Source organism: Monocercomonoides exilis (assembly GCF_001643675.1).
Source record: "Monocercomonoides exilis strain PA203 chromosome Unknown scaffold30-1206723, whole genome shotgun sequence".
Lineage (NCBI taxonomy): Eukaryota > Preaxostyla > Oxymonadida > Polymastigidae > Monocercomonoides > Monocercomonoides exilis.
This window is the reverse complement of record NW_027150575.1, coordinates 409442-434938: the sequence shown is the minus strand read 5'-3', so window position 1 is coordinate 434938 and position 25497 is coordinate 409442. Positions and strand designations below refer to the sequence as shown.

Here is a 25497-nt window from a genome sequence, read left to right as displayed (position 1 = left end):
TGATACAATTTCTGGAAAATCTGTACGTCAATTATTTGTTTTTGAAAAACTATTTTTTTTTTCAGTCGGAACATATTCAGCTCACTTCAAAGAAGATCCATTTTCTGTTGCTTAAGACAACTTTCTCTTCGTTTGTTAACTTCATTGCCTGTCTTTGTCATTCTGCAAATTGTTGAGCATTCTTCGGCTTCGTTGTTGCCTTGCCAATGGAGCTGCGTGCATTGTCCGCCTGATCCGATTTATAAAATACACTCCATATTCTTCTTTCCGAATATTCATTGAAAAGAAAAGGAAACAAACTGAAGTGATGATGGGGAACAAGCAAAACATAAGACACAAAGACTTTTATCCCAAACACAGCCAACTATCACTACACTAACACACATATAAACATACATATAAACATACATATAAACATACATATAAACATACATATAAACATACACATAAGCATATAAACAAGAATTTTGAATAAAAAACAAAAACTCATAGAATTGAAAATCAGCTTAAAAAAATTCAAAAAGACACAACAGCACTCTCAAGCAACAACAACAATATCACTTGTCCAATTTTTTTTTCTGTTTATAAAATACACTGCATGGCTCGCCATCTTCTCTTGATCACTGCACAAGAAGAACAATCCGACTGCTTCCTTCTGTTCCTTCTCCGTTTCCGTTCCCACTTCCACAAGAGGGCTCCTTCTTGTTCCCATCTGCCGAATAGCAGCACAGCGCATCTGTCATCGTCATTATCAACGATCCTGCCGGAAACCGCTGGATGAACTCTCTCTTCAACTCATTCAGGCTCCCCCGCTCTCTCCAATCCTGCGACACACACTTCTTCACCAGCCCCAGATAGCTCGACTGCTCCGCCTCTCCCATCCCTGGCCTCTCCCCATTCACAATCTTCTGCCCAGCCACTTCCCCTTCATACTCTCCAAACGGGATCTCCAGAGTCAAGCACTCCCACAGCATCATCCCAATCGAGAATACCACCGACTCCTTCGTTGCTCCCATCTTCTTGTTTGTCAGTAGCTCTGGCGCCATCCACCTCAAACACTCTTTTCTGTTGTATTCATCATCCTCAAACGCTGATGAAGGAAGAGAGTATTCGCTATCATCATCACTGGCAGATGTCACAACAGTTGATGAAGATATGGATGATGAGTCTGAATCATCATCAGATGAGAAGTCGGAGTGCATCACAATGCAGATCACCATGTGCTCAGAAAATAGAACAATATGAGGGCTCAGAGTGGAAAGAGAAGATAATCCATTTTCCATCTCATCAAAGGAGTGGAGTGCGAGATTGGCCACCCAGAACAGGATCTGAGCAGCTGTCTGCTCCCTCTCCTGCAGAGTCCCAATCGCCATCTCCTTTGTCTTGTTCAGCCCATGCAACAACATGAACAGTGAATCCCTCAAGTCCACAATCAGCTTCTCATGAGGAGACGAGCAGGCCATCGCATCCACCAGATTCGACATCGATGAGGTGGTTGGACACAGACTCTCTGATCGAACAAAAGTTGAGTCTGAATCAGTTGTTGAAGTGGATGAGATCGATGGTGATGGTATTCTCTTTCTTGTCTCTTCTTCCTCCTCATTCTCATCAACTTTCTCCAACATCCATTGAGGAATCTTGTCTGAGCCTCTTCCCAATATGTATTCAGTTGATCCGCTCTCTGACAGAAGATGCTCTGATGACTCTGAATGTTCCATATTCGTCTCATATATTCTTTTCTTTATCCTTTCTTCATTCTTCTTTTCTGCCTCCCTCTCTGCTCTCCTCCACTGCTCCTCTGGAGACATCTCCATCGTCACCATCTCGAATGCCTTCGGATCCTTCCTCACTGTATCATTCACAATCTCTTCTAATTCCTTCGTTCTTCTCTTTTGCTTTCTCCACCGAACAGCCAGAACAACAGCAATAACAAGAATAATCGATAATATCACAACAAGCACAATAACAATCAACAACCAATGAGACTTTCCTTCTTTCTCTCCTTTAACAAGTTTTTCATCTCCTTTTCCAGCACTTTCACTCCTGTTCTTCAGGATATATGGCTCTGTTGATGAAAGGGAATCAGCTTTTCCAAACACAATCCACACACTCACTTCTGTCTCTTCTCTCACTTTCTCCAGTTCTGAACATGAAATGAATGCGTGAATCTCATTCTCTGACACAAACCCTTCTTCTTCAATCCCCTTTCTCACAATCTCCTCTTCATCCCCATTTTTCATGCTCATCTTCACCGACAAATCACATGGCAGAAGCAGCTTTCCCACAATCATCAACTCCACATCCCCATTTGGCTGTGTTGTGTTCTTCACCTCTTCCAAAATGGGGATGAAAAATGATGATCCTCTTTCAGTTGCTATCCCTCCCAATTCGCATCTCTCATCCAATATCCACAATGATGTATTTGGCAACATTCCATCTCCCCCTTTCACACTCACAACATCCAACTCCCCATTCCCTTCACAAATCACATTCCTTCGAGCTGATGGATATCCCTCAATAGAGGGGTTGTTGAGCACAAACTCACTTTCACTTATCGTCACATCCCCTCCAAATATCGTCATTCCTCCAAAATTGCCTTTCGAAATCGTTGTGTCTTCAAAAGTTCCTGAACTGTTGCACATATCCACCAATGATCCGTTCCAGTGACAAATCTCTCTTGATGAAGCCAATTCGTTGCAATTTGTCATTGTCTGCCCTTCAAAAACACACGAATCAATTAAGACCGATGATACACCAGAAAATGTGGCAAGTGCCCCCTTTTCGACACTCGTTCGGCATTCTGAAAACGAACAATTTGCCATGCTGAAAGTGTGAGAGTGTGAGTTCATCATCAAAACAGATCCATTTGACCCTTCCATTGAAATGTTTTTGAATCGACACAGCGATAAAACAATATTTTCTTGAATGAATTGTCCGCTCTCTGCATATGAATCATCGCAAAATAAAAGCATGTTTCCTCTGCAAACAGTATTCTCAACTACCAATTCCTTTATCAGAACAGAATTTGGCTGATCTCCGCTGAAACAAAAGCAACTCTTTGTGTCAATATGATTCAATCGAAGATCACTTATGCTCACTTCTGCATTTTCGCACTGACATATTTTCTCACAAATGATGTTCTCTATGCTGCAGTGCTCAACTGTGCAATTGCAGTTTGCCAATCTCATCACTTCTGAAATTGAACACGATCCAGCATCATCATCTGAGTGAAAGATACACGAAGATATCACGATCGAGCCGCTGGACGAGCAGAGAAAAGCGTTGTGGCAGAATGCGCCTCTGGATGGATACAAGAACTCCAAATAAGAAAGCTCCACATGTTCCTTTGTTTGAAGAAGATACTCGCGTGATGCGCTTATTCTTGCGTCAAAGGATATCTTGGATGTGCTTCTCGAGCGAGATTGAACACTGATCTCATCCAGATCCAGCTCTTTCTCAATAACACCCTCTCCATCGATCACCAACAGCACAATATCCTCAAACACCAGATGGTCAAATCCATATCCAATGCTCATGCACGGCTCGCGAGAGCTCCCGCACTGCCGGTCGTTTCTCCCTTTTCCATCCTTCCCATTCACAAATATGATCGACGATTGATAAACTGTGATGAACGAGATCAGATCCACTGGCTCAGAGTGGAGCAGATCAATCCCATAGATCGCCCCAATCCTGTTGAAGACCCCCTCCCGCAAATCCATTCGGAACTGGCTTTCGTTAACCTGTTCCGATATGTTCGTGCACTCAACAAAAATATCCTTCCCTGTCTCTGCCACATTTCCTTCAAATTTCATCCCCTGGAATAGAAATAAAAGCTTGCCACTCAGATGCGAACTCAAATACATGCCACCCCCTCGCCCGCTTTCTGTCGAACACCCACACTGCATCACCTTCGAATTGCTCATCACAAACGAACCTTCGTTGTTCAGCTCAAAGCACATCACCCCTCCTCTTCTTGACTCGCTCGATCGGCAAAGCTCGAAAACACTGTTGTTTGCTTTCATCAACACCTCGCAGTTATCCCCACTTTCCAGCACACTTGATCCCATCCCGCTTCTTGTTATTGACCCAAACACACTTCCATTCACTTCAATCACGGAGCCATCTCCATTTTTCGTCTCTGCCACTTTGTGAACGATCTGAACAACACACCCTTCCACAAGCATGCAGGACTTCACTTCAATATCTTTGAGATATGCATTGCTTCCCACTTCAATCATAACAATCGATTGCTTCATTCTCATGCTTTCAATGATCAACTTTTCTGCATCAAGCACTCCACTCTTGAGTTGAACAAAACATATTTCTATCTGCTTTTCTGCACTGACAATTGACTTGAGTGAGCAATCACTGAACGAAAGCACTCCATTTTCGCTCACAAACACTCCTCCAGCCCTGTTCCAGACATCTTCGAAAACTTCCATGTCTATCTTGTTGAAAGAAATATTCCTTTCATTCATCCCCAATATTTCTTCTCCATCATGATGGTTAACAATCTGCAGCACCGATCGCTTGTGCTCCTCAACAGCATCACACGGAGGCTCAAACACAAAGTTTGAAAAGTCGTATCTGTTTGCCATTTCTATCGAACCATCAATCAAAAGTTTTTTCTGCTCAGACCCTGTTTCAATCTGCCCCATTCCTTTCCACAAAGTCTGGCACGGATCTTCTTCGCTTCCACACCTCATCACATCGTAACCATTTGAAGATACAAACACCTTTGCATTTCTGAACCCCTCCAAAAAGCGGAAAAGATCCGTGTCGGTGTGCTCTTTGTCACTTCCACAAAACATCGTTGGCGAGTGTTTCGCATCATCAAATGAAAACATAAGGGTTGTTGGGGTGACAGTCTTGTTCAAATCAAATGAAGCAACAAACAAATCCGAACCAATAAACGCTTCATTCTTTTGTATTGCAACTCCTTCACAGAAGCTAATAGGTGTGTCAGCCTGTGACTGTGAGCAGTCCACATACAGTCCTCCACCTCTCCCCAAAGTTGTGGAGCAGCTGCAGTTCACAACATTTGTTCTGTTAACATTGAACATTTCTCTGCTCATCAGAACAACATGCATGGCTCCTCCTGTTGTGCTCGAAGACACTTGAATATTTGTCGCATTCAATCCATTCAAACTCACTGACGAATGAAACTCAAATGGAACTCTTGCAAACAAACGGATGTCAACTGAGCACCCATCAACAGACACCAGCCCACTTTCAGATCGAATCAGGTTGAACTCCACTGGATTGTTGGTGGAGTTGATGCTTCCAAATGAACAGCTCAGCAAGGTCATGCTCCCACTTTCTGGTCTCGACAGTATCAGAGTCTCGATGTTGCTGCTGAAACGCGATGGAACAGCGAGCATTATCCTCTCGAACCGTGCTTCCTCTTCATTCAAGAATATCCATTCATCCTTTGTTTCTGTGATGTTTTCTTTCATCGCAACCATTGCATATTGGTCGTCTTGCTTTGACTTCACACACAACGATGAAACGTCAAAATGATTGTCAACCATTGTCGATTCATAAACAACAACATTTCTGTTTCTCTCCAATGCATTCAGATTTCTATATGCTCGCCAAAAAGAGGCGCACGGATGCTCTTCCATTCCACATCCCAGAATGTCCATTCCCTCAGAAGAGATGTGAACAGTGCTCAGTTGAGCTTCCTTCAAAAGCAGCAAAAGATCAATCGGCTCACCACTGAACAAGTCTGCATCCATCCCCTTCAGATCTGCAATCACACTGCCCACATCGTCAAAATACTCAAAAATGAATTTTGATGGAGCAATCGATTCATTCAGACTGTTCGCCATCACAAACATATCTTTCCCCACAAAGGCACCATTTCCCATGAAGTTCAGATCTGAAAACACAAAGTCATGATTCGTGTTTCCAACATCCTTCATATACACTGCTCCTCCATAGCCATTCAAAGCATCGACTGAGCACGAATCAAACACTGTTCCATTCATCGTCATCTTTCCTTTTCCAATCTCACACCAAATTGCTCCTCCATCTCCATGAAGTTTCGAACAGTTCTCAAATCTGCTTTCACTCACAGAACACATCCCCCCCACCCCTTTCAAGCAAACAATCGAGCCACTGCCCACTTCGCAATTTTCTGCTGCAAAGTGATTCAACGATGCATCTGCATCCTCTCCCACCCATATAAGCCCCTCTCCATCTGCTGAGATCTCCTTCAATTTCAACGCTTCACAATACAGCTCCCCTCCCTTCATCAGAACCACTCCCTTCTTCCCCCTTTCCACAACATCCTTCACACTCACATTCACCAGTTGCATCTCCCCTCCTTCGGCAATCCCAACCCACATGTCTGTTTCTTTTCCATTCGCCTCTTTCCCTTCCACATTCGAGTCCCGAATCGTCATCCTTCCCACACTCACAGCCACAAGCGATTGTTCTGTTGCTCTGCCCGGGAGAATAACTCTCAGCGAACTCAATGTGAGTGTTGTTGTTCCTTTTCCTTTTTTCAGAACAATGCATCCTCCATCTTCAACATCAATCGTGGATGTCTCTGCTGCTCCTCGCACAGTGAGCGATGTCCCATTTCGATCTATTCTTCCTCCAAGCACAGCTGCCCCAACAACGTGGATCGTGGTCTGGTTGCTCTTCATCTTCAAAAACCCATCGTCCACAGTCTTGCACGGATACAGTACTGTTCCACACGTTTCCCGATCATCCCCCGTTGCATCGTCCACAAACATTATCTCCTCACTCGATGCAAACAGATATTTCTTCAGTGTCTCATCCACCGCTGGACCATCGCCTCCGCTCTTCACCCACACATCTTCATTTCTCATGTCTTCCCTGAACGAAGAATCAAATCTCAACGGATCAACAGTCTCCCTTGGCAATGGGCAGATCAGATAAAGATGCTTCCCCTTCTTTGCCTCGTTCCCTTCAAACTCATCTTTTTTGAATGAGTATTTCACCTCACTTGCTTCCAGCTCAACATGCAACCCTCCTCCAAACCCCGTTTCTCCATCCACACTGTTGTTGCTGATGGTGTTTGAGTCAAACACAACTTCACCTCCCCCTCCAACACTCACATAACCAACACCCCCTTTCATATTTGCTGCCTCAATGCTGCATCCTTCAAACGTGCACTTTTCAATCATCGTCTTTTCGCCTTCTTCCACAACCGCAACAACAACTCCTCCAAACCCATTTGTCCGCTGAAAGTCACTCATTGTGCTGTTTCCCATCATCATCGTTTTCACCCTCGCAACAGAAACAAGTGAACAGCTCTCACATGTCGATGCACTCGCTGAACAATTATTCATCTCAAACTTATCTGCACCATCAACTTCAACAACGCCTGCTTCGCTTTTCGTTGACACATTCTCCAAGCTCACACTTCTCATCAACACTCTTGCTTCGATGCTCTCGCTTTTGCGAACAACCATCAAAGGAACAAAGCCAAATTTGATATTCTTCGTTTCAAACCGCTCAATCCCCAATTGCCCTCCTTTGCACACAAAATAGCTGAACGAACAGTCCAGCCCTGATCCTGAGTTGAGCTCACATGAGCAGTCAACAACATTCAGCGTTCCTCCATCACACAGCATCAGGCTGCTTCGATTTGATCCCAACGATGCTGGATGCCTGAAAGTGATTTGCCCAACCCCAACTGTTCGCCTCACCTCGATGAGCCCTTCTTCCTTCTCACCCTCTCCACCAGCCACATTCATCATCGTGGCATTTTCTTCCCCAAATATCTCATAATCCTGTGAGTCAAACAGAAGTTGGTCTCTGAATGTGAATGTCGACTGCAAAATAATGCTGGCTGCGGATGAGTTGAATTTTGAAGCCCCTGCATATCCTATTGTCTGGCATGGATAGTCCTGATACCCACATAACCGATAGTCCACTCCACCTCCTCCCACATAGCACCGCCCAGAAAATTTTCTGAAAAACAACGCCAGAGGAATTGGACACAACGCATTTTCGTTCTCAAACCCACACAACTCACCCAAATCTGCACTTCCAACTGCCGTATTAAATCCAAAATTCAACGTCTGCACAGTCACTGCTTTGCTCAGATTCCACGCCTCAACAAATACATTCTTCCCATTTTGCGATGCCGAGCACTCAGAAAAGCCCACATTCTCAATCGCAAATAAGCTGAATCCTTCATCCACACTCACACTTATCCCTCCTCCAAATCCTCCTCTTCGAGATTGTGCTTCGGCTCGGCAATTTGCCATCTCTGTGATCTCTTCACTCGAATTCCCAACTCCAAACTTCCCATCCATTTCCACATGTGCAAATATCCCTCCTCCAAATCCTCCAATGCATCCGCAATGGCTTGCCTTCCCTCCCACAATCATCACCCTGCTCCCTGCCCTCACTTTGCATTCAACTGCACTTCCATTTCCATTGTGCTCAGAATAGTTGCTAAATGTGCAATTCTCCAGCTCAACAGTCTTTGCGCTTTCACATCTCACAACAACACAGCTCAACTTCTCTGCTTGGGATTCAAATGTGCAACGCTTCATTGACATTGCCACAGACATCGAACCCAGTTTGACAAGCCCATCAGATGATGTGGTTGATGTGTTTTGCACAGAAACGTTCTCCAACAAAGCAATCGCATTCTGCTCGCATATGATGATCTGCGACATGCTGAATCGAACACTTCTGATCTCCACACTCTTCATCTCCACTTGCCCATTCATGCACCTCAACAGCGAATAGCCAACAATTGCTTCTCCTGGCTGTTGGGCAAAATCACATAAACTCACTCGAAGACTCCCAGCTGATTCTTGTGACATCAAGGTTATGTGCTGCTTTACACTCCCTCCAACCCTGAATGAGAGCAACGCAATCATTGACTCCACTCCTTCACTTTCTGCCAATGTGATAACCCCCACTGATGCTGTATCGCCTCCTTTCACATTCACAATGCTCCTTCCTTCTGTTCCTTTCATTTCAACTCTTCCCTCCTCACACAGCAGCACATCTTCCAACAATTCATAATCACCATGAAGCATCATGCTCTTGGAACTCCCTTCCTGCCGCTGGAGAGATTTCTGAATTGTTTTGCACGGATATGCAGCAAACCCACACGGTGCAACATCCAGCCCTGCTGCAGAAGAGACGTGAATGGTATCCCCCACATCGAAGATAAAATACAACAGAGAAATCACATTCGTCTTGTCATCCCCATCATACCCACACATCGAATTCACATCATCAAGAGGCATGTCTTTCAAAAAGGGAAGCGTTGTATTCGTTGTGCTGACACCCAGTTTCTCTGACTCCACAAACAAGTCCGTTCCATATCTCGCACGGTTCTTCTGATCTGCTGTAAAGATTGGCCCACTTATCACATAGTCTGTTGTCGGACTTGTCAAAGAAAAGAAAATCCCTCCACCAAATCCCACTGACTCATCAAATGGGGCTGTGCATGAAAGAAATGAGCATGAACTAACTCTCACAACTGAAGGTGGTCCAGCAGATATCCACATCCCCCCACCTCCTTTGCCTCCCTCATTCACCTCGCATTCCTCAAAGCTGCAGCTATCAACAATGATCGATGAGGATGGCATCACGTTGTTGTGGCTTCTCGCTCGCAATCCTCCTCCATCTCCTTTCCTCCTGCGAATACCCTTCACTGAGACATTTCTCATTTCCACCTCTTTTCCTTCCTCAACTGCTATTCCGCTGTTTTCAATAATCGTCTCTGTTCCAATGCTCGAATCGTTCATCGAGAAGCATGCCCCTTCGCCAATTTCTATCAAATTTCTTTCTCCACTCACACTGCACTCCAAGCATGAAATGCCTTCCACCCGGCAATGAGCATTCTCCCCACTGACACCAAACATTGCTGCTGAAGCGAATTGAACATTTTTGATCGAAAAAGAAGAGATGCAGATCACTCCTTTCTTTCCAAACACCACCCCATAGTTCAATTCTCCCCCTTCTTCCTTGGCCTTCACAGAAATGCGTGTCAGCGTCAACGCGCTATCAGCACATATGAACACACTTGTGTGCGAATCTTCACGCTTTGCAACTGCTTCAAATGAAATGTCTCTGAAACTGCATCTCACACTCGTCTCAATCAGTCCTTCCGAAGAAGCATCTCCACCAAACCCAATATCGATAAAACTCTCATTCGTCTCGCTTCTGACATCCCATTCATCTGTGTTCATTGCCACTGGCTCTGTACATTCAAATGGAGCGCAGATAACAATTGCCTTCGGAATTCCACGATGCCTCACATTCACCAATTTGCTTATTGTGCTGCATGGATATCTCTCAACCCCACATCCTGAGAAATCATGCGCTGTGCCTCCTCCAACATACCCAGGCGACACAACATCGACAAAATACACCCACAAGCACACATCAAATCCTCGGTTCCCTCCTTCATATCCCATCAGATCTTCATCACTCATCCCATCAATGCTGAAGTTGAACGAGGCTTTGCTGACAATCCTTGCAAGCTCTGGCGCTTCCACAAACACGCACTTCCCTTTCCACCCTTCACAGCCTGAAAACTTCATTCCGCCAATCACCATCTGAGTGCTCAGTTTGACTGTTCCTGCACACAGCCATCCCCCCTTTCCGTTTTCAGTCGAGCACGCACAATTTGTTGCACTCGAATTCCGAAGCTCAATCCCATTCTCTTCACCAACATCGATCTTGAAGCATCCTCCATCATCCTTGCTTCTGCAGTTCTCAACAATGCATCCATCCATCCGAAGCCATTCTCTTTCCCCAAAAGTGTGCTCCAACACACTCCCACTTCCCTGACTCCGCGTGATATTTGCAATCGTCGTATTGCTCATCTGGACATACGATCCAACTGGCATGGTCAGCAGCGAACATTCAGTGAGCTTGAAGAATCTGATTTTGCTGTCAGACACAATCAAATGACCTCCAGCCATCACCACCAGCGGACTCTCAAACTCTCTTCCCAATGACTCGCTTCCAGAATCGATTTCCAAGCTCGTCAGAATCAATTCTCCTTCATTTTCGCTCACTCTCGCAAGAGATGACTTTGGATCAGAGGCAAAAGCAATGTGGAGCAACTCCACTGTCAGTGAGCCACTTGTCACTTCAAAAAGACTTCGCATCGCATCGATCTGGCTGACTTCAAGAGATGTCGACTCCTCACCTTCCCCTCTCACAACTGCTTTCTTCGAGTTCACTGCCACCCCATCAGTTGCAAACAATGTGTGCACATGAGAAAGCATTGTGATTGCGCAGCTCTGAGTCGTCATGCTGTTTTCTATCGCATGCTTCATTGTCTGGCACACTTCGTTCGAAAAGCATCCGCACAAATCACTGTCTTCCCCATTCTCTTCCTCCACAATCCTTGAGCTGACCCCATACGGCAGCCATTCATCATTCGCATGGCAGCTTGCATTGCAATGAATGAGTTGCGATCCTCCATCAGTGAGCGTGCATGACCACACAAACGGAGATTCATTCACACATTTTCCATTTGTATCGTTCAAAAATACATCTTTTCCTCCGGTCTCTGTTCCTGCCATGTTATTTGCAAAAAAACAAAAGAAAAATATTTTCGGATCTGTTGTTCTATGATTGTCAATTTTCACATATATCCCTCCCCCCTTTGCATTGTTCTTGGCAGTACAACATGAGAAAAAACAACTTTTCATGAGAAACATTTCTGTAACTGAACCAAATAAAGAAATGCCGCCTCCATAATTTGCTGTTGAGCTAACGATAAAACTGCTGTTGTGGCACATGAATTTTTTGCCATCTTCAGACGCTTCAACACAATCTGTATTTTGTTGAACTCCATCATAAACAACTATTCCTCCTCCAGTACCTGATGCACAATTATCTATTTCTGAATCAGAAAAAGAGTAGCATTGCCGAATTGCTCTTGCAAAAACAGCTCCACCAAATGAAGCTGATTTGCAATTGTTGAATGAACAATTCGAAATAATCAAAGATCCAATAAGATAGGTTGATAATGCTCCACCAATATATGAAGCAGAACAGTTACAAAAAGTTGAATGAGATATTTTTAATGATGCATTAATATTATTGAACATTAATATACAACTTCCACAAATATCTGGTTCATTTCCATGTATACCAATTTTTCCTTCTGGTATTGGGGTTGTCATATTTGCAAATTCCTCATATGATATGGTGGTGTCAATCGCTTCTGTTCTGCGCACCCCCTTTGTCATTTCGTTTTTGCATTTTTGATGTGTGTTGTTGAACAACTCAAGCCCAAGTCCTTCCACGCCTGGCGCGATTCCATTTGTGTAAACACCGCTGACTGTCTCGAAAACGCAAGAATAAATCGTGCTGATACACTGAGGCCCATTTTCATTTGTTTGAACCCCGGTTCCTGCTTGAGTTGTCGATATGTTGCAAAGAATCGAAGACGATAAGCTGATTTGATGCATCGCTGAACAAGCAATGAACGGCCTGCAACGAAGAGAAACACTGCAAAAGCTTGATTTTGTCACGCCAACGAATCCATCGGGAGAAAACGAATTGTCTGAACTGGGCGAAGTTGTCAGAGGAGTCAGCAATCCTTGGCAGTGCTCGTTATTTGCTGAAATATTTGAAAATAACACTTTGCCAAAACTTGAATGAACTGTTGAAATAGCATTTCTTCCTTTCTGAATGAAGGTGCAGCCAGACAAATAAACAATGCTGAACTTGTCGATTTGCATGAGCGTCGATGTGTTTTGAAGAAAAATCACTTCAGAGGCCGAAAGAGACGCATTGACCAAATCCAAGTGAAACTGAATGCTGCAATGTCTTTGAGCTGAGGAATATTGTCTTTTGTGAAACAATCTTGAAATTGCGCTATCTTTTTTGTTGCAGGCAATATTCTCATCACCCAGTTGAGAAAGTGAACGGCAGGAGTACCCATGAATGCATGAAACTTGTCTTGCGGTTGTTTCATCAAAATCCAGCTGAACCGACCAATCCAGGATGAAAATTAATGTAATCAAACAAAACGAGAAATAGCTTCCGCCCATATGTTCTTTCTGATTAATATGGATTCTCAGACAATTTCTCTATCAAATTGTTGCTGTTTGGAAGACGAGCAGCGAGCTGGTCCTGGAAATAACAACTTCAAAAAAATCGAACAAATCGATCAAACCATAACAATAAAAAACCAAGATCAAAAATTAAAAATGAAAAAAATGAAGAACTTTGATAATTTGTTTTGAAAACACAAAATGAATTATTTAAATAGGAGTAATTCATTGTTTGCTATTTCCAATTTCACTGGAAATCATTCAAGAGAACGAGTTGCGAGAGAGTTTAAGGGGCAGCTTATCTTGCTTTTTTAGAGAATGAAAGGAAATCAGCACCTCATTCAAAACAAGTGCGCATCAGAAAGAACATCATCCTGAACAATAATAAAAAATGTTTCCAAATCATCTGTTTGAAGCAAAGAGCAAAAAATCAAAAAGCCTGTTGAATCACAAACTCGGAAAATTGAAATTGTTTGATCTTCGCTTTCTCAAATCCTTGGCACCAAATAAATCCAATGGAGATATGAAGGCGGTATCTTCTGAAGTATTTTTTGGATTTGAATCATTTCTTTCAAATGATGTGCGTGGATGCGAATCGGAACAGGAATAGAAACAGGAGGAAAAATAATCGGTTCTTCTGCTTTTTTGAAATTGTTTGAAGCTCTTTGAGCTGACTTGGCTTTTTCATTTTCAGGAATTCCAAAATCGTCAAACAAAAGAGAAAGATATTTGGTGTCGTAAACATTAAACAAAGCTGTGCTCAGAGCGTGACAACAAGATAAACAATGAAAACAATAAGCCATGAATTATCCAAGCAAAGATTAATTCAAAAATGGATTTGGTCATTTTCCAGCAAATGTTTTAAATAACAAAAGGAAAAAGGAAAAACTCTAAAGAAAAATAAATTCACTCAAAAATTATGAAACAGAAAACAGCACACTCTTCCATATTCTTCATTGGTAATCCTTCTGTCGTCAATGAACTGTTCAATCAAATATTCGAATTTTGAATGAAGCACAAAAGCCTCAAAATAGCTCAAATAATTTCACGAATATTTCATACCCTTTTCAGTGAGCTTCTTGTATCCCCACAGCCGATTTCTCTTTCAGCAATTATCTTCTTCTCTTCAGCATGATTATCTGTTGAACAATCTGTCCTTCAAAAAAAAAAAAAGAGAGAGACCCATTCTCTTCTTTTCAAAATACAGTGATGTTTCGCTTTTCTGAATTTGAACCTGGCATCAACAAGGTTTCAGATCAAAATAAATAAAGACATGCAGAATCCAAATGAAAGATACAAACCTCAATTTCTGGTATCCTCGGAATTTTCTCCAATTAACATGCCTTTCTGTTGCTCTTTTTTTTTCCCCAGAGAATATTTAGCATGATTCACTTTTTCTCATCCTCTAACTTTCAAAAAGTTAAAAATCCGCATTCTCTTTTAACCATTGCCATGCAGCACTTTATCAAGCATATCCAACTCAATCACATATTTCCATGCATCCTCCGAAAATGGATGTGTTCGAGGCTATCAGACATCTTCCGGTATTTGTCTCCATGTTGAAGCGGAGGTTGTGAAATAATTCTGATGTTTCGCTTGAAAATCCAATTCCCCTGAACACCATTTCTCATCTTCTTTTCTTTTGACTTCTCTGCTTCAAAATAATTTGCTGATTGCTTCCTCGGGTGTTTGCAAATCTTCAAAAAAAGGTGATAATGCATGAATAGTTTCGACACAGCAACTGCTGGAATTTGATAATTTCATTTTATTCTTCAAAAACACCTTTCAGGCACAGCAGATAACATTAAAATCGCAGAAGCGCATAATCAAACTGCATGCATTCAGACAGAGAAAAACAATTCGTTTTGAATCATTGAAGGAGATGGCTTTCTGCAATTCTCATCAGATAACGAATAAAACGTGTTGCCTTCAAGTCATGGATTGGAATTCAAACTGTCGCAGAGAGCAGAATATAACAAATTGGCTTAAAATGATTCAGTTTTCTTTGGGCATGCGTGTGACATGACTTTTCTTCACCTATTTTGACAGCATTCAATCGATAAATAATTAATAAGAAACAGCACAGACTTTGATACGGATGTATTTTGCAGAAATGCACCATGCGGTAATACACCCACAAACATATCTGGTATTTTTCTCGTCTGCTTTTACAATCATAGCTCGACTGTATCTTTGCTTGACCATGAAATAACAATCGATTTCCTCTTCCACACAAGTAGGAACATGCACCTCAAGCAAAGATTGTCATAAGCCAGATAGAAATGTTTTAGTCGCACCCAAGGACTAAACGAGAAGCCTTCTTCCGTTGTCGATGAATTACTTTCAAAAAAAGAAAAAACGATTGCTCAATAATTATTGTGGGCTTGAATAATTATTCCTTCAAACAACATGAATTTTCAATTTAAATTCTACAGATAAAACATTAATTGCAAATAACTTAAAGTTTGGCAAATGAAAAAGCAAAAAAGAAATTGGAAAAGAAAAAATTCATCAAACAAGAGTTCGCAAATAAATTCCTGAAACAAACAACTTTTCTCAAAAACAGAATGTTGTGTTTCTCTCAAAAAAGAAAGAAAGAAATATGTGGATAATATCGTTTTGAATGGAGTTCGTTGCTGCGAATGTTTATCGCTTCTCTTTTCTCTTCATTCAAGCATGCTTCAGCCATCTGTTGAACATTTCCAGCGAATTCGAAACACTCTTCAGCGCAACATCGTCCGAATGAACGAGAAACGCCACAAAAATGTCTTCCATTCCCTCTTCCTCCATCGTGTTCAGAACTTTTCCCTGCTCATCGCAACGCAAAGATGCTGATGAAGCAGGAGAGAATGCCAATGAAGATGCTGAAGTTGGAGAACTCGAACAATGCTTGTTTGCCTCAGAGGTTCGCATCACAGTTCCTCTGGCTGATTGCAAGTGAGGAGAATGCTGCGAAGATCCTGGTTTTTCGTCGTGTTTGCTTTCTCTTTCCTTTTTTTGAATCTCAGCCAATTCCTCTCTCAGAACACTCTTCCTCCTTTCCATTTCCGCCAGCCCAATTCCTGTTGCAGATGCTCCTCTTTCTTCGTTTTCTGTGTGTGCTTCAACTTCTTCTTCTTCTTCTTCTTCTTTGCATTCCTTCTCTGTTTTACCATCATCCCTTTTCTCCTTCGCTTTCTCCTCTTTCTCTTTGTTTTCACATTCTCTGACAATGGCTGTCTCTATTGCCCACAGCATCATCTGCACTCCCGTGTCTTTCAGTCTCCCCAGCCTCTTTATCATCCTCCCAACCACACCTTCTGCAGGCGCCTGTCCAGCCATCCTTCTTTTCTGCATCTTCTCCTTTCCCTTCTTTTCTCTGTCTGCACGACTCTCCTTCTCAATCCCCTCTGGTTCTTCTTTCTCTCCAATTCTGCCTTCGTTGCACTCCTCCTCCTCCTCCTCCTCCTCCTCCTCCTCCTCCTCCTCCTTTCCATCTTCTGCATTTTCGCTGTGTGTTTTTGTCTTCTCGCAAACAGACAAGCACGACTCCAGCAGAAACGAGAGTTGTCGAGCAGAGCAGCTGTAAAATATGTTTCGAAGAAGAAACAGGGAGTTGATGTGAATGTTTGAAATGCTTGAAATGTTTGAAGAAGAAGAAGATGATGATGACGATGATGATGATGAAGATGAACTCTCATCATCAGTTTCAATGCAAACTCCTTCATATTCCAAGCAATCAAATATCATGTCAACAACAGACTTCTCTTTCATCCTTCGTTTGACCAGCTCATCAGCAAACTCGCTCGAGTTGTAAGCCAACCGCGCTGCCACAAACAACCCCAGAGAGGCCAGCTTCTCTTTTTCACTCACAGAAAACTTCGAAAATGATGAGACCTGATGCTCACCAGAGGACATCACTGGATATGAAACGCCCGATGATCTCGATTTTCTTGGGCCCCCAGAACAACAAGCAGTATTCAACGCTGTATCCATGCTCTCCAATGAATGTGGCTCCATTTTCTCTTCTTCCTCGCTTTTGGATGAATTGCAGCTGCCAGCATCGCTCCATTGCAAGCTGCACAGCATCTTCATGAGCATGTCAACAAAATTCAACTCAACCAACTCTCTGGCAACATCCTCGTTTCGCATGGCTGGCTGCGAAAGAACACGCAGACTCCAAAGAATAACAGGATAAGCTGGATGCAAAATGCAATTGCAAACAGAACGTGCTGCTCCAAGAGGCAAAATAATGCTGCGGCAGGCTCAACAGAAAAATCAAAGATGCAAACAATTGAATGATAACATGAATAATGAAATTGTCAAATAAAAAAAAATAAAAATATATTTGGATATGGCAAACCATCGACTGTTGTCACACAATACAAAGCCTGAAGACTCAAAACAACATAATCAGGTGAATTTCTGCAAAATGAGTCTGGCCCAAGTAAATCAATAATGGCGTGTGCATAAGGCAGCAGGCTGGCATCTGCTCCGCCGGTCGGATAATGAATCAGGCACCACAATATCGAGCTCATCGAAATAATCTTCTCAGAAAAGGGGAATCTGTGCCGCACATCTGGAATAAATCGCTCCAAATGCCCAAACGTGTAATGGCGCGGAAGCAAAGGAGCCAACTCGTCAGACGAAGGATCAATCATCCGAGCAAGCATGGTGCTGATAATTTCGAGATACAATCCAGTTTCATCCGCGCAGTCTTTGCAGCGGAAAGACATGAGCGCATTCCATGTCGCAACATCAAATAGATCAGCGAATTGGCTCGATGGGTTTGACGTCAGCATTTGCTGCATTTCGGAAAGTTGAGCGAAAGAAACATTCTCTTGCTGCGACAACTTGCAGACGAATTCTTCAACAACGAAAATGCAACCACTTCACATGAAAAAGGAAATAAAATTAAGTCGCTCAACCTCTAAAAGGCTCTTTTGAATCGTAGCATGCCTCCCGACTTTCTTGCATAAATAAGATTTGACAAAATTAAGAAATTATTATGGGAGTATGAGGTTTGGGTATTTGATTTTTTGAAAGCTTGAGTTAACGAAAAGAGCAAGAAATATAATTAGTTTCTATTTATTGCATTTAAAGGATGAACACTAATTATTCACCTAAAGGAAACTTGTCAATACATTATTAATTAGGTTCACTTTTTAACATCTCTTTTTTCGTAACAAACGCATGTTTTGAATTTGATAATAACAGTAACAAAGACACTGAAAAAGAAAAATTCGAAAGAAAAATTTATCTATTGAATAACTTTATTGTTTCTGACTGTTTGCTTTTTTCATTTTCTTCTTTTTCAGTTCCATAATAATTGCAACAAAGCATTTTCATTAATTTATTCTTTCTTTCTTGTTATAAAATATATTAGTGATTCATTTCGATATAGGCGATTATTTTCGTTGTCATAACTTTTTTCTGAGTGCTGTTTTCTCTTGGGTTGATTGTCTTTGAAAAACAATTTCGAATAAAAAGACAAGATTCAACACAACAAGTTTGCATTTAAGTTAAAATTAATGAACAGTAAAATTTGCATGATGCAATATGTTAACAATAAGTTATCTCCCATATCATATCATTTCTTACAATAAATCGATGATGACATTGAGTTTTTTAAAAAAATATGAATCCAATGTCATTGATAATGGATTCGAAGTCCTTCTATGTGATTTTGAAGTCCAAGATATATTTGCAACATACAGATGCAATGCATATAATAAATGAGGGGGGAGGGGATACAGACTTTCTTGCTTTTTATGAACAAAGTTTGAAAAAATTGATTCACTCATCACTTTTTTCCGCTTTCTCAGATTTCAAAATAAATTTGATTTTCAAATCTGAAAACAGTCATCATTGAAATCAAAACGGAAAGTTTTCCAACATTTCACGAATGTCAAAAAATGGAACCATGTTTATTGCGTTTTTTGAAATTGCTTTTTTTTTTTGAAAAGTTCCTTTGGTTTTATTTTCTAATAAAATAAAAATTTCATTTCGATCAAAGTTCTGTTCCCACTCACGAAACTTCACCAAAATAGAAATATAAACATTGTCTAGAATTTGTTTTCATTTCAGCGAAATTTGATGAGTGGGAACAGAACTTTGATCGGAAAATGAAGTTTTTATTTTATTAGAAAATAAAACCAAAGGAACTTTTCAAAAAAAAAAAAAAAAAAAAAAAAAAAAAAAAAAAGCAATTTCAAAAACACAATAAAAATGGGTCCATTTTTTGAAATTCGTGAAATGTTGGAAAACTTTCCGTTTTGATTTCAATGATGATTGTTTAAGGATATGAAAATCAAAACTGTTTTGAATTCTGAGAAAACAAAATAAAGCTATAAATTAAGCAATTTTTCAATTCCATGTGCAAAAATAGCTTGAAAGTCCATATTTTCCCCCATATTGCAAATGACAACGTATTGACACAATCATAAACACCTAGTAAACAGTTATGATTTCAAAAATAATCACCCATTTTGCTATCGCAAAAACATATTTTGACACGAATCCCATTGAGATTGATTTTTTGATCAAAACTCCAACGAAAGTGTAATTTCAAAAAGGATCAGAAATTGTACCTTTATTTATATAATTTCCTCAAAATACGAAAAAGCTGAAATTCTAAAATAAAAAAAATTCGAAACTTCATTAAGAGTTCATCCAAAGGTATTGCTTGTTTTGGCTCGGCAGAAATGAATGAAAGAAATGATTAAAAATAACATTTAAAAAAGAAAATTAAAAGGAAAAAAATCTCAAAATTAAACTTTTGACAATAAAATTGCAAGAGATTCTTTATCTAAATTAAGTTGCAACAAAGAAATTTCAGAATAAACTGTTAATGACGCAGCATTTATAAGCAATGCATAATTGACAAACTATCTCTGAAAGACATTTTTTGAACAAGACGATTAGAACAATTACAATAAGATGTTGTACAACTTTAAATCTTTCAGCACCAGAAAAAATTTTTCAATCATGAATAAGAAGAAAGTGGAGAATAAAAAAAATTTACTCTTTTAAAGCATAAACGTTACTGAATGAATATTGATAACCAGCTTATAGCTGCATCAAAACAAAAGCAATAAAATATAAAATTCATAAAATTAATATTACGGATAATCTTTTTCTTAAAAAAACAATAATAAAAAACAAGATATAAAGTTAACAAAAACATCATACAGTCTCAAATAAAAAAGCTGAAAAAGTTAATTATTTTTTTTTAAAATTGTAATAATAATAATAAAAAATAATAAAAAAGCATCACAAAATCCCACAAAATACAATTCAAGTGGTAAACAAAAATATATTTTTCAGTCTTCTCAATCGCTTTTAAAACTGCATTCAATCAAACAATCTTCTCCTAATTAATGAAATCTAAACATAACAAATTACTTATGTATATTCAGACAGAAACGAATTAGAAGAAGAAGAGGAAGAAGAAGCCGAAGCTGCTTCATTTTTCTTTAATGCCATGACAGCCTCTTCGAAAGCATCATCCCGTTCAACCTGCTCCCTTTGCTTCCGAATTAATTCACTGTCTTTCTCCAGCACTTCGCATTCAGAGTAAACAATTTTCCCCAGCGACTCAGCAAGCATTTTGCCAGACATTTTGTCAGTTTTCTTGTTCTTCGCGGAATCCACTTTGACGTCTTCTCGAATGTTTGAGTACGGATTATCGTCTAATCCGTCTCTCTTTTCAATCGACTTCGTTTTCTTGTTCCATCTAATCTCATACCCTTTCTCTGTTCCCAGCCTGGGATCTGTGAAGAACACTGGGTCATAATCACCCGGATACCTCACAGCTGAGTGGCGGGGGATCTGCCTGCGGTGCAAGTGCGTCGTGACAGGCGGCTGCGACAAGGGCGACATCTTTTGCATTCCTTCATTTGCACTCTGAGACGAAGAGGAAACAGACCCAGACACAGCGGTTGAATCAACGGCAATAAGCGTGTTGGCCTCCGTTTCGGATCCAGACTCTGTCTCTGTCTCGCTCCCTGGCTCTGAATTAATCGAAAAATTGAGCTGCGATTTGCCCGCATCAACGGACGAAGATGCAGGCGCGATTGCATTGCTTTCTCCAGAATTAGCACCATTTTTGCCTTCAGACGAAGTCTTATCAGCATCCGATTTGAGCTGCTCATCTTTCTTCTCCAGCCCCTCTTCGATTTTGGCTCCATCTCCAGTCGCAGAACTGTTGCCAGCCATTTTGAGATCTTCTGCCTCTGCCTCTATTTGCTTCACTGTTGACACGGTTTTTCTCCTTCCTCTCTTCTCTTTCTTGAGCTTTTCTTTCCTGCCGTCCCTGCCCAATTTCAACTGCTCTTCCAGTTCTTCTATTTTTTCCTGCCTTTCCTTTGCAGTAATCTCGCGATTCGATGCAATCTTTCCGTCTCTCATAAAAATCACACGAGACCCAAAGTTGATGAGATTCATATCGTGAGTGACCATCACCATGGTTATGCCTTTTTTGTTCAAATCGAGAAGAATACGCATAACGTTGTTTGTATTAAGCGTATCCAAATCTCCTGTTGGCTCGTCAAGAAGAAGAAGTTCTGGACTGTTTGCCAAAGCACGTGCAATAGTCACACGCTGCTGTTCTCCTCCAGAAAGCATATTCGGAAAATGATCCAAACGATCACCCATCTGAACACTTTCCAGAAGGGACTTTGCAAGCTCCTTTCTTTTAGCTGGTCCTAACCCTCTGAACGTAAGAGGAAGCTCCACATTTTCGAGTGCAGTCATGGAAGATAGAAGATTGAAAGTTTGAAAAACAAAACCTCTTTATAAAAAAAACCCCAATATTTACCATTGTGAAACATTTCAATTAAAAAAAAAGTATCATACAAATGTTCCAGTCTTATTTTTGCTAGTTCATCATCCGTTGTCCTTGGAGTAATTTCTAAAGAAACAAAATATAAGTTGAATTTATAAAAAAATTTGTTTTACAGAAAATACAAACTTGTCCCACAAAGACTAACACGGCCCTTTGTTGGCTTGTCAATCGTTCCCATGATATTCAACATTGTGCTCTTTCTAAAAGATAAATGAAAAAAATTTTGACTTTGAGAGAGGAAAAATGACGAACCCTCCTCCAGATGTTCCGCAAATCATCACAAATTCCCCTCTTTTGATGGTTAAGTCAACTCCCCTAAATATCAAGTATCATTAATAAAAACATATTATTTCACAATCTTCAAATTGAATAAAAAGTTTGCCAAACCGAAGTGCAGCAACTCCCTCAACGCCAAGCAAATATGTTTTATGAATATTTTCTAATTCAATAAATGGTTCGTCGGGCCCTTCTTCAACAAGCTTTACGTTTAACTCGTGTGAATTCATCTCCAAAATCAGGAAGGTGCCCTTTTTTCGTATTTTCGATTAGAAATTTCTGAAGATATAAAACTTATCAGTCATAATTTAATTTCGTTCTAATTGAAAATAATTTTATTTTTAATAAAAAGCCATCATTTCTGAGATTTATATATATCCAATAAATTGTTTAAGGCACTCCTCAAGAAAGATCAATTTCTTTTTTTTTTAATAAAATCACTACAATTTTATATGATGTTTGAAGCATGCTAATTATTATATAATTATATTATCTAAATATCTCACTGATATTTGAATACCAAAATCTTAATTGCTGCATACTTTTATTTACTTTTTTTTTTTGAAAGAGCTCAAGGTTCACACGAGATATCTGTTCAAGAAATTGGAACATCATTTTTAGCAAACTATTTAACGGTTATTGAATTTGCAACCGGTTCTCTTCCATGCTTTTATGATGAATATGCAGATGTGGTTATCTTTCAAACAAATGAGATAACTCGATTGCATGGAATTTCAGAAATAACGAATTGGGCAAGACAATTGAAAAAGGTGAATGTTTCATTGGATTATTTTAAGGTTTTTGTTGTTGATGGAGACATCTCAGTTTGTATTGATGGAAATCGAATTGTTCAGGGATCAAATCCAACCAGATTTACCCAATTATTCATTCTTCGACCTCAGGATTCAAATCCTACAAATTACTTTATAATTCAAGAAGTTCTTCACCTTTATCAGACGGATGACTATGACATATTTAATAGAAAAAGCCATTCACAAGATTTATCAGAGGAAATGAAGAAATTGACTTCAAATTCAGCACAGCTTACATCATTTTCGCGAACTCAGCAATCTTCAAAACCGTTGTTGTATCAGTCTCCACTGCTGCACGAACAGCCTTTGTCAAGTGAGTATATTCGTCCCATTCAATCAGAACATTTAATGGCAACTACTTCATCTGCACCTCTTCTTTCTTCTCACCCGCAAATGAATCATTCATTAATTCCATCATCTCTTTCACCTCTTCTTCCTTCTCCTTGCGATACAGATAAATCCATTCGATTTAATGCCTCTTATGCTTTTCAGCAAGCTTCACCTTCTCAAAAAGAAAGCGCTTCAACTTTGCATAAAAAGAATCCAACTTCAGTTTCTCCATCAAAAATGCCATTGCTTTCTTCAACTGCAACAAGCCTTCCCACAAATACTGCTTTGTATGCTCAATCTTCTTCATTCAACGTGGCTCAACAGCCTCAATCATATCCCTCGTCGTCATCTTCTTCTCCAAATTCATATGCGACGCAATCAAAATATCCATCAGCACCTTCCCCTCATAAAGCAAAAAGTAATCCATCTCTGGCACCTCCAAGTGATTCTTTTACATATTCATCTTCTTCGGACTCGTCACAGTCATCTTCTTTAAAAGCCGCTTCTCCTTCATTTCTTTCATCACAATCACAAACATCTTCCTCTTCTTCCTCCTCTTCTCGTTCTTTCGCTCAGGTTTCATCAGCCTCACAAAGAATTTATTCATCCCCTCCTGCTTCCTCTCTTCCCTCATCTCGCGTGCAGTCGCCTGCTCCAATCATTCCGATGCTGATCAAAACACCCTCTCTGCTCAGAACTGTCTGTGTGAGGCAGATTCTGTCTAAACAGCAGACTTTGCCTTCACGTGCAGCAGATACAAAGAAGCAGCACAAGAATAAATTGACTTCTTCTTCTTCTTCCCCTTCATCATCATCTCCCTCTCCTCCCCTTGTCTTCACCCAGAAGAATCTCGTTTCTGTCTTTTCTCAATTTGGCCATGTGCTCTGCATCGACATCGATGCTGGCACAGACGCAGATGTTTACTCTAATTCTGACACAGCTTCTGATCGAAATGCAAAAGAAGGCGCGAAAAGAGAAGGGGCAACAGCAGAAATCGAGTTTGCGTCGCCGGAAGAGGCAGAAAGCGCGGCGTCTGCGCAGATTGTGATGGACGGGGTAGAAATGTGTGTGACGATGAAAGGAGAGAAAAGCCAAGGGGGAAAGGAGCATTTTAATAGCAATAGCAATATTAATAGCAGTATTAATAGCAATATTAAAAGTGATGCTTATAATAATAATAATGACAATTATGCTCGTGATTCTTTGACGTCATCATCACTTTCTTCTTCATCGCCTTCGCCTTCACCATCGCAGCTGGGAATGACTTCTGCCTCAGCCTCATCATCATCATCATCATCATCATCTTCTTCTTCTGCTGCAACGAGGTCTGATCAACCTCAATCGTTTTATTTTACCACTTCTGGAAGTTCATCATCATCATCTTCTTCTTCCTCCTCTTCTTCTCTTGCTGATTCTTCTTCCCTTCGTGCCACATCTCCTCTCCAACCGAAAGAGCATCTTTCCAATTCTGAATCAGTTTTCAGTGCGATTTTCGCTCCGTCTGCTTTCCCTCCTCTTTCTTCTTTTTCTTCTTCTTCTTCTTCTTCTTCTTCTGCCACTTCTTCCACTGATACGTCTTCTCCTTCTCCACCTCAACACAAATCACCTCAACCACCTTCAAGAGAACAACAGCAACAGCAATCATCACAGTCTAAAAAAATGAAGACAAAGAAAAAGAAAAACACAGTAACATAAGAAGTGTTTTCGTTTTTCTTGTTAAAAAAATTTTTTATGTGTTTTATATTAAACAATTAATTTTTTTCTTAAAAACGATTCAAATAAAATAGTTCATATTAATATTTCCCATTTCCATAAAATATAGAAGTCATTTTTTATCAATAAAATTGATTAAATTTTTATTATTTGATGAAAATTTTTGATTGTTGAGTTTTAAAGAATTTCCTATCGTGCAGGATGATGAAAGCTTTAATAGAAAAAATATTCATTTTTGTTCAACAAAAATCAAGGTAAGTTCTTCTTTTTCTTTTCTTTTCTTTTTTGTGAATTATTGTTAATAAGTGCATAATTTAATACAAAAATGGAACATAATTCATATCAAAATTCTCTCCGGAGAATTGTTTAAAAAATTATGCATAGAAATTGCAAACATTCAGAAATCATTGTAATTGTTTGATTTCAAATTGAAAAAATTTATAAATGTTTTTTTCCATTTTTCCGAAATTCTCATAATTCGGATATTGAAATATTTTCCGAGATCGGAAATATTTGTTAT

At 40.2% G+C, this 25497-nt stretch overlaps 4 protein-coding genes across 4 annotated transcripts; 1 reads left to right on the top strand and 3 right to left on the bottom strand.

Annotated features, from left to right (window-relative positions):
* Positions 1 to 260: 260 nt before the first annotated feature.
* Positions 261 to 13019, bottom strand: MONOS_12655fu15704 (uncharacterized protein; the record flags this gene model as incomplete). The annotated part of the gene is made up of 1 exon (XM_067865290.1): positions 261 to 13019. One exon carries the CDS (start codon positions 13017 to 13019, stop codon positions 621 to 623), a length of 12399 nt encoding a protein of 4132 aa, XP_067725107.1. The 3' UTR covers positions 261 to 620.
* Positions 13020 to 15388: 2369 nt separating this feature from the next.
* Positions 15389 to 17812, bottom strand: MONOS_12656 (uncharacterized protein; the record flags this gene model as incomplete). The annotated part of the gene is made up of 2 exons (XM_067865291.1): positions 15389 to 17200; positions 17365 to 17812. The coding sequence occupies 2 exons, from the start codon at positions 17810 to 17812 to the stop codon at positions 15693 to 15695; spliced, it is 1956 nt and encodes a 651-aa protein (XP_067725106.1). The 3' UTR covers positions 15389 to 15692.
* Positions 17813 to 19657: 1845 nt separating this feature from the next.
* Positions 19658 to 22370, bottom strand: MONOS_12657 (putative non-transporter ABC protein). Its single transcript, XM_067865292.1, has 5 exons — positions 22234 to 22370; positions 22099 to 22161; positions 21973 to 22046; positions 21858 to 21912; positions 19658 to 21792 (listed from the first exon to the last, which is right to left on the bottom strand). Exons 1-5 carry the CDS (start codon positions 22350 to 22352, stop codon positions 20406 to 20408), a joined length of 1698 nt encoding a protein of 565 aa, XP_067725105.1. The 5' UTR covers positions 22353 to 22370; the 3' UTR covers positions 19658 to 20405.
* A 154-nt stretch (positions 22371 to 22524) lies between these two features.
* MONOS_12658 (uncharacterized protein) lies at positions 22525 to 25226 on the top strand. Its single transcript, XM_067865293.1, has 2 exons — positions 22525 to 22579; positions 22691 to 25226. Exons 1-2 carry the CDS (start codon positions 22575 to 22577, stop codon positions 24957 to 24959), a joined length of 2274 nt encoding a protein of 757 aa, XP_067725104.1. The 5' UTR covers positions 22525 to 22574; the 3' UTR covers positions 24960 to 25226.
* The last annotated feature ends 271 nt before the right edge of the window (positions 25227 to 25497 follow it).

Bases quoted from the DNA above. Each gene is read 5' to 3' on its own strand.
- MONOS_12657 (XM_067865292.1), bottom strand. From the start codon at position 22,352: ATGAATTCACACGAGTTAAACGTAAAGCTTGTTGAAGAAGGGCCCGAC. The intron at 22,047-22,098 runs GTTCGTCATTTT...TTTATCTTTTAG, and splicing joins TGCGGAACATCTGGAGGAGG to AAAGAGCACAATGTTGAATA. The intron at 21,913-21,972 runs GTTTGTATTTTC...TTGTTTCTTTAG, and splicing joins TGTTAGTCTTTGTGGGACAA to AAATTACTCCAAGGACAACG.